Raw genomic sequence first — 9,375 nt, 5'->3', positions numbered from 1 at the left:
AATGACAGAGTCCTAGCTGGCAGTGCTGGGAGGCAGCCTTTGCTGCTGGCACTGACTGCCAAGACTCTTGGAGAGATGTAGCAGCATCTCAGAGCTATTTCTGCAGCATAAAGAAGAGGGTTAAATGGTTAGGGTAGAGTTATTTGTCTCAAAAATAAAGATCAGTCAATGTACAGACACAGCTGAGTTAAGGAAATCTGGTGCCCTAGACCAGAGGTGGCCAACCTGAGCTTGAAAAGGAGCCAGAATTTACCAGTGTACATTGCCAAAGAGCCACAGTAATACATCAGTAGCTCATCAGCTCCCCCCACCCCAGTCCCAGCACCTCCCACAGGCAGCCCTGCTGATCAGCACCTCCCCTGGAATCCCCCCACCTCCCAATCAGCTGTTTCATGGCATGCAGGAGGCTCAGGGTGGCGGGGGAGGGGAGAAAGGAGCAAGGGCATGGCAGGCTCAGGGGAGAGGGCAGGAAGGGGTGCAGTTGGGGCAAAGCCAGGGGTTGAGCAGTGAGCACTCCCCAGCACATTGGAAAGTTGGCACCTGTAGCTCCAGCCCCAGAGTTGATGCCTATACAAGGAGCCGCAGATTAACTTCTGAAGAGCCGCATGTGGCTCTGGAGTCACAGGATGGCCACCCCTGCTCTAGGCTCACCATGACTCAGGGTTCCTCTGTAGCTCCCCCCACCCTCCTTTCTTCCCCCACTCCCAATAGGAATGGGGGCCTTTTCTGCACCCCACCCTGCAGAGGCAAGTGTGCACTGCCAGAAAGCCCCACCAAAAACTCACCCCAGCAACTTGAGTGGGCCCACTGCTTGCTTCTCCAGCTGTCCATACGGCTCCTGCTGCAGTGGCAGCCAACATACCCTATTATTAGACCTTGAAGATAACACCCCACTGAGATACATGAACAGATTCCCCCTGTCACAGCTACTGTTCCAGGCTGCCTGCAGACTCAGGCATACATAGCTACACAAGTTATGTTTTCAGGCTTTTCTTCATCATGGCAGCTGGATTTTTGTTTTTAAATGAAAGCCAAGAGTCTGCTTTTATCATGATTCCAGGGGCTGGGGCTCTGGGCATGGGTCTACAATACCCATCTCTTGATCAAGCCTTGGGTAGAGGTAGAAATAGAAGATGTTCTAGCTATGCATTGGGCAGCATGGATGCACTCACCCTGCTCCACTCTCACACTATTGAAAGACCACACCATCCTGCCCCCCAGTCTCCATCTTTACAGCTACAGGCGCATAGGCAAGGAGGGGCAGAAGACCAGGAGCAATAACTTTACCAGAGCAGGTACTCTGTATTTCCATTATACAAGGAGGGACCCATCCAATTTTCCATTCTAAAATCCTTATTTTCTGTGGTTTCTACCACAGCTGTAGAAAATATTCACTCCAGATTGGAACTTGGCACCTTGCAAAAAGAAAAGGGAGGAGCTGTTCTGGTTTCCCAAGGGTGTTACATGTTTTTTAACAAACACCTGCCTAAACACAAGTCAAAACAGCTCCCTCAGTCTGGTCCAAATCAAAAAAATAGTTTGGAAGTGAAGTGATCCAGGTTGTGACCCAGATTGACAATAGCCAGGAAATTCCAAATTAAGGCCAAGTGTGTCTGCCCTGAACTCACCCCATGTATGTTCAGATTAAATAGCTTAGAACTAATTCACAGCTTCCAAGTGGGAGGCCTGGAAAATTCCCCCTTCTCCCCCCCCACTCGAGCCATCTATTCACTGTCCTTTCTTCCATGACTTCTCGGGCAAGGAATGCACTTTTTCCTCCTCCTTCGTTCTCCCTGAAGTTTGCATTACTATTTGGGAAATACATTAGGACAGTTTCAGATTACAGCTCCAAGACTCATCTACAGTTATCTACATAAGTAACAAAATCACACACAGACACACACAAAAAAAACCACCACACCAACCACCACTGCCACCTACTTCGGATAGGAGAGGGTCAGCAGAAACATGAAGCAAGAGAGACCCAAAACTCAAATTGAGTTTTTTGGATTTGCTAATCAGAGGAATGTGTCATTTCATTCTCTCTCTCTGCTGACCCCAAGGAAGCATATCTAGTTCTAGCTATGGTGGTCACATCTTCTTGCTGGTCTGGATCTGACCCCACCTTCTGGGGTTTACTGGCACTAGTACTTCCAGGACTAGGCCCCTCACCCCCTTGAGCAGCACGGTCCCCATAATGGCTAATGAAACTTTCAAGGTAGCGTCTGCCATCTCACCTGCTTATGGCCATGTCAAGGTGAGGTACCCCTAGCTCAGCTACCTCTTCTGCTTCCAAAACAGGGCTCTTTCCACCCAATGTTCATGGCCCCACTGCTGAGCCTCCTGTACCCTGACTGGCAATAGCATTTCCATGACTAGAGTCTGTGCACGTCCTTTAGGGTGAGGTTCTCTCTTCTCTGGTCTTCTGAAAGCCCTGTCAGCAAACCAAACCCTACCCCTCCCTGCCAACCTTCCACTCTTTTTCCATTAGCAACCCTCCCTGTACCATCAAATTCTTTCCCAATGAGCCCCCTCAGAGCAGCAGCAGCAAGAGCCTGAAGCCAAGACTGGAGAGGAGGCGAGCTCTCTCCTCTCTGCCCTAGAGAAAGCTCCAGGAGCCAGCAGGGAAAGCAGCATTAGCCAGCTCTATCACCTTTGCAGTTTCAGGCACACAAAACATACCCTAACCTAACAGCACAGAGCTCAAGACAAAGGTGTATATATTTGAGAGGAGGAGGAGGAAATTCTCCCTCTACCCAGGTTAACTAACATCTCTATAGCAGGAGAGGGATGCACAGTACCGTATAGCCAGGCAAGTCCCAAAGAGCTTCCAAGGGGCTGGGGGAGATCAGGTCCCTCCCCTCCCCCTTCAATTGACCCTTAGAATTGATACAGGACAGTATGGAAGGTTTTTATAAAGCACCAAATGCCCCTCTTCCCCCTCCCCCCAGCCCCACAAAATGCAGGGAACTTTTTCAAGCCCCTCCACACATGCTTTTTCCCCCTTCTCCATTCAGGTACCAGTCTGCTATTTAAATCTCTCCAGTGTTTTCCTCTCAATATTCAAGTGTTACTGCAGCTCCAGCTCTCCCTGAAGTGGGCAGCAGCCAGCTGCTGCTCCTCTCTAGGCAAGGGAGTGGCCACATCAAGAATGCAGCCCCTCGAGGTTTCTCTCCCTTGCTCCAAGCAGCTCACTAGATTCCAGAGGGCTGAGACAAGTCCCAAGGAGATGCTGCAGTAATGAGTCTAGGCTCCCTGAGGCAGGAAAAGGGATGTGTAAGCAGGGTCATCTTGGGGCACGTTCTTCCAGGGAACCCCTGGAGTACGCCAAATGGGAGAGAACACATGAAAAGGAACACTGGATTTGGCTTTTAGCCTCCCCTCTACCCATGTCTGTTTTGTCCACTATCTTGGATAGGAACACTGGCTGGCATACGCTGAGATACATATTTATCTTTAAAGGAGGAGATGATTCAGTTTTAGTGCTCCCTTACCATTAAATGTATTTTTAAAATGATTTCCTCTCTCCAGAGGGCATCCCTAATTAGATCAATAGCACACACACCAGGGGTGGAAATTGACCATAATTCCTTAATAGTTACAGTGTAGGAAAGGTGAAAGCAAATGCATTCCCCCCGTATCTCAGGATATATCTTCTCCATGGGAGAATGACTTCACACCCTATTCCAGCCCAGCTCTTTTCAAGTTATTACCACCCTCTTCTCATCCTAAGAGAGAGGATTTTTATAGCACCTTCCACTCAGGCCCTCAAAGCCTTTACAAAACACTGATTAAACCTCATAGCAGCCCTTCCAGGTCAGTATTACAGCTAGGGAAACTGAGGCAGGGTGCTGAAAAGGTCACATACAAGTCCATGCAGAGATAGGAACAGAACACAGATCTCTTGCCACGCTGCCCTACTTTAGCTGTTCTTCATTCTTAATAATAGTTCAATGTTCATTGTTATTATAGGAAGGCAAGGATTCTGCCATATTACTGTTATGTCATATCCTTATAGGCCTTAAGTAGTTTCCATAAGGCTTTTCCTATCTTTCAAGTGATGGAAGTTTTTATTTGTATCTGGTGTACTTATGTATCTCTCTTTCCTCATTTGCATATGTATTTGCATACAAGTTGTATTTGAATTTTTGCGTGCCTATTCTTCATGCTTCTTCTCCAGCCTCAATTCTGTTTGTGCCATTACCTTCACTGCTACTGCAAACTAAAGGCACTGCCATCAACAGAAGAAAATCAAGAGGAAGAATCAGAAGGTAGAACAGATGAACTAAGGAAAACAGGCCCAGAGCCTCAGATTTCAATAGGAGTTTAGCACCTAAATAAATTGGAAGACCTAGGCCACAGTTCCTTTTTATATGCCAGCATCCATAGTAACGAAAAAAATAAAAGGATCGGAAAAATCTGATAGAGTTGATTCTAGATACAGTGGACTATTTGCCATGAGGCTTCAGTGAGTCTTTAATGTCTCTTTGCTGTGGGCCTGCTGTTTGCTATACCATCACTATTCTTATTGTTTGCATCGGTTCCCACAGAAGAGGGCTGATGCTTTAGGAAGGTGCAAAGGATTTGCTAGAGACGTTTGTACATTACTGCATAGATCACAAGTCCAGAAGTAACAGGAAGCTTAAGTTCTTTCTCCCGGGGGGGGGGAATTACACTTCTCCAAAAGCTATGTAAAGATTATTTCAATTCAAGGCTATTTAAAGACTTTCAATAAAGTACACAGCACTGCCTCAAGCATGAGGCCATGTGCAGTCTTTGAACCAGTGTCAGAGTGTGCCAATAGCATGAGAAGCAACTATAGTTCAGCTGATCCCTCCAGAGCTATAACTAAAGAACAGCCTCTCACTCACTATGTCCCACTCTTATGGTTTTGTCTAACCAGCACAGCCATCAAATAACCTCACCAAGAAAAAACAATTTCTGCTGCACTCAGGCTTCCTGGTACATTTGTTTCCAGGCAGTGGTGAAAAACTTCATTTGTAAATGCATTAGTATAAGGGAAACAAGACAATAAGTTCAGCTATTCTTCCTACTCACATACTGGTTGGTGGGAGTGCTGGTTAGCTGCTACTCACTGCCCCACATGTGGATGCATTTCATTGTGCTCATTAAAATACCACTGAAGTCAGTTAGTTGCATGGTATAACCCAGGAGGTAGTTCTGGGGGCAGCTTGTGAAGTTGGATTGTGCCCTTTTTCGTGAGGCTACTTATCACTTGACAAAAGGAGAAATCACACATTTAGATGTAAATTGGATGGCTCACTGCCCTTAGAAGCAGAGTTGTGATATGTACCAGAATAGTCTTTAGTGCTGCCATTTCAGATGCTGCCAACCACCAAGCTATTTTGTTGCACATCAATTACACAACTCCTCTTTGGACATTAGCTATATGACCAATGCCAAGTACTCTGCTGAAAGGATGTTATGGCTTCTCTACAATGTAGACAGGCATTCAGAGCCTTCTGCACAGCTGTAACATCAGACCTTCCTTTCTTCGCTGGCTTTTAAATACAGAATCCCCATCGGGTTATGTGCAGACAAGGAGTTTTTCCTGATTAACTCCATGTGTGGACACTTATGCCAGAGTAGGAGTATCCACACAGAATTAAGCAGGAACAGCTTCATATCTACACAGGCCAATATTTAAAAAATGTGGAAAGCTGTTTGGGAACAGCTTTCCCAAGAGAAGAATCAGGAAGTAGGAGGATTGAAATCTACTCATTCAAGATTTGACTAGAAATCCTAACTGAGGAGAGACTGATCTTATGATCCATCCTTTTGCTCAAGAACAATGCCCTCTCTCAGCCCAAAACTTTCCCCAGTGAAACCATGGGAAGAGAGCAGCAAGAGAGGGTTCTCATGGGTACACCCCCAAAATGGTATAAATTAAAGGATAAAGTCTCCCTCAAAGCTTGATAAGTTTATGGAGAGAATGGTTTGATAGGATAACGTGATTTAGTCACTAGGTCACTAACGTGCGACCACTGGTAATTAGTACCGAGGGTCAATGTTGGGATATTGAAAGTCTTTTTCCTGAGTGTCTGGCTGGAGAGTCTTGCCCGCATGCTCGGGGTTCAGCTGATCGCCATATTTGGGGTCAGGAAGGAATTTTCCTCCAGGGTAGATTGGCAGTGGCCCTGGAGGTTTTTCACCTTCCTCCGCAGCATGGGGCAGGGGTCGCTTGCTGGAGGATTATCTGCTACTTGAAGTCTTTAAATCAGGATTTGGGGACTTCAACAGCTGAGTCAAGGGAGAGAATTATTTCAGGAGTGAGTGGGTCAGCTTTTGTGACCTGCATCTTGCGGGAGGTTAGACTAGATGATCATAATGGTCCCTTCTGATCTTAAGTTCTATGATTCTATGAATCCAGCTCTCTTCTCCCCACCAAGCTCCGTTCTTTTTTCACCTCTGCCAGTTGGCAACCCTTTTTCAGTAGAGGACTAAAGACTTTGTTTGAAGGTGACCTGATAAGGGAAAGAGGGGAAAAAACAAAACACAGAGGGCTTTGGGCCTTTTTCCTGGATCTATGAAGTTGTGAAAGCTTCCCCCTTGCAAAAAAAGTTCTTAGGAATTGAGTTTGTATCTACCAGCCTGTGTAGTTATGTCATACTGTATAACTTAAGTATCACAAAAGTGAAACCCTATTGAGATTAAAAAGTCCTTAACCCAGAAAACAGATTTTCTCCCAACTGTTATTTGTTAAAAGGTAACATGCACAGGGGTTTTTTTTGTTTTGTTTTTTTAAAAACCAGAGCAAGATGGGCCCAAAAGGTTTTTTCCTCCCCATCAAAAGCAAGATTTTCCCCTCTGCTGGTTGTCTAGTATCCTAGACGTGCCAAGTCTTGTCCTTACATGGTTTCACTAGAGGACTTGGAGCTTCAGGGCATAGTTTGTTTTAAGCCTCAAAACAGTGACTCTTTATCAGAAGCATCACTTATCCAACACATTAAGGAATGTCTATTTAACTACATCAACACAAAAAGCAATTATCTAGACAGTTACAAAAAAAACTCTCTCATTGCTCAACTTTCACTCATGATATCATTTCACTAGTTGTCCAGTCTTCCCAGACAAACTGTAACTTAATTTGTGTTTTTAAAAAAAGAGGGGGATAAAAGATGTTTCTGGCTATTTTGATATAAAACAGCAGCAAAACAGGAAGACAAACCCATTTCCACAGGATTTTTAAGAATTAAATCTTCATTTATCAATTACAGGCTGAAAAGACTCCCATTACTCAACTAAGCAACAAAACAGGACTTTCCTTAGAAAAATTCTCTATGCATTATGAAATAAGGTTACACATCCATTTTCTCCCTCTGTAAGTCACCTTTAATTGTAACCTGAACACACTTTAGAAATAAGGACAAAAGCCCATAGTACTGCTTCAGTACTATATAGAAGGGCTGTTCTACAGAATTACTTTAAGCACTCACAATTGGTGTTTACCACAGAAGTGGGTGAGCATGTTCTGAGGAATAGGAAACGGGGGGGGGTACAATGACTTGAGTAGGTTAAGTCAGATATCCCAACCTAACAATAAGAACTGACTGCAAAGTCTGACAGCTACATAGAACATTATGCAAGAAAATTCTAGTAGTCCAAGTGCTGTTTTGACATTGAGCAACTGTTCTCAATGCAAAGTATAAGGTGTTAAGGTAACAATTTTGCATCCTGACTATTTTCTGAATAAGAGCTCAAACTGCTACAACCCCATCCCACTCACAAATACATTACTAAAAGTCTCTGAACCAGTGAGCATATGTTATAAATAAGGAGAACTCGAGAGCCATTCAGCACTTCCTCCTCAGTCAAACCTCACTAAAATCTGTGGGCAGTTTGCCTAAGTACAGCACTGAACAGGGAATAGACTGCAGCAAGAGGTAGTTCAGATGACTTGGTCAACTCTTGGGAGGGGTTTTCACCATCTTCCCCTAACAGAAGGTTCCTTTATATACAGTTCAGACGAATTGCAACCAAAACCACCCCAAGCCTCTAGCTGTGGAGGGTGGATACAGGCCACAGACACATAACCACACCCACTCCATTTCTATCTACCCAGCCCTCACCCTCCCCGTCCGGCCAAGCGGCTACAGAAATATGACTACATTTAAACAGCTGCAAAATATTTAATACGTGTTATACACGTAGAATTACATTTATACAAAAACAAATTACATCAGTGGAAGAGAGAATACTGTACAAGAGCCCCAGCACATCCCCAAGCCTTTATAGAACAAAGACCAGGAGTGACCAAGCCTACTCCAAAAGCCACAACGACTTTCTATCAATCTGTAAACTTTTTGTTCACTGCGTTACTCATTTTAAAGCACCATGTAAAAGTTCCGACTTCCAGCTTGTCAAAACAGAAGCTTCCAATCAACACAAGTCTTTCCTAACAAAGTATTATCTGGGGGAGTGCTCCAAGTGTTTAGGATGGAAACAGCCTCTGGAAGATTTCACCCTGAGGGCAGGATGTTCGAGGTTGGGAGACATGAAGTCAGTTAAAAGCTAGAAGGGGATTCCTGGCAGGAAAGGGGCCACATAGGAAGGCAAAGAGTCGCACAGGCAGATCCCTAGGTGGGAAAGAGATCGCGGCATGTCCGTGTGCAGGAAGGGAGAAGTGAAGTGCTGCTGCTGCTGCCCAGGGCGGCGGGGCAAGGCTCAAAAGTCCCCAGCGTCGGCCAGAGCTTCCTGCCTGCTTGGAAGGAAGCCAGTCCCGGCCCTCCGCCCGCCGGTGCCGCGGCGCGGCCAGTCGGCGGCGGGGCTCAGAAGGCCACGATGGCCGTGCTCCAGGGGTTGAGGCTCCGCAGCACCGGCTGCTCGCAGCAGACCTGCCCCGGCTCGGACGCCTCCGCCGCGCCACGCTCCTTGCCCAGCAGCCCCGAGAAGCCGGAGCCGAAGATGCTGATGAGGCTGGCCACGTTGCCGGTCTCCATGTCCTCCTGCGGCGGGGGCGGCTCCGCCTCACGCCGCGGCTTCTTCCCCGGGGAGCCCGCCGCCTGGCCCCGCTCGGCTGCGCTCCGCTTCCGGGGGGACTCGGCCAGGCATTCCGCCCGCCCCCGCGCCGCCGCCTCCGAGCCCAACGGGCGGCAGCCGCGCCGCAGCCTCTCGCAGTCCGGGGGCGGCGGGCCCGGGCGGGGCGGCAGAGCGCACTCGCCACCGGGCTCGCCCAGGTAGACCCGGCGGGCGCTGCGCAGCACCAGCGACACCAACAGGTTCTTGTGCAGCTTGAGGCCGCCGCGCTGGCCCCGCGCGCTGTAGATCTTGCCCAGCGAGATGCTGACGATGCGGTGCGCCTCCAGCCGGAACTCCATGGCGCTGCCGGCTCCGCAGCCCGCGCGCTGCCCGCTC

General features: G+C 47.3%; 1 protein-coding gene across 1 annotated transcript; it reads right to left on the bottom strand.

The window, feature by feature from the left end:
* Nucleotides 1-8,639: 8,639 nt before the first annotated feature.
* IER5 (immediate early response 5) lies at nt 8,640-9,375 on the bottom strand. Its single transcript, XM_039485346.1, has one exon. The coding sequence runs from the start codon at nt 9,336-9,338 to the stop codon at nt 8,790-8,792; it is 549 nt and encodes a 182-aa protein (XP_039341280.1). The 5' UTR covers nt 9,339-9,375; the 3' UTR covers nt 8,640-8,789.

This window comes from Mauremys reevesii, linkage group 8 (assembly GCF_016161935.1).
Source record: "Mauremys reevesii isolate NIE-2019 linkage group 8, ASM1616193v1, whole genome shotgun sequence".
Taxonomy (NCBI): domain Eukaryota; kingdom Metazoa; phylum Chordata; order Testudines; family Geoemydidae; genus Mauremys; species Mauremys reevesii.
The sequence above is the reverse complement of the archived record's forward strand: the minus strand, read 5'-3'. Positions and strand labels throughout refer to the sequence as shown.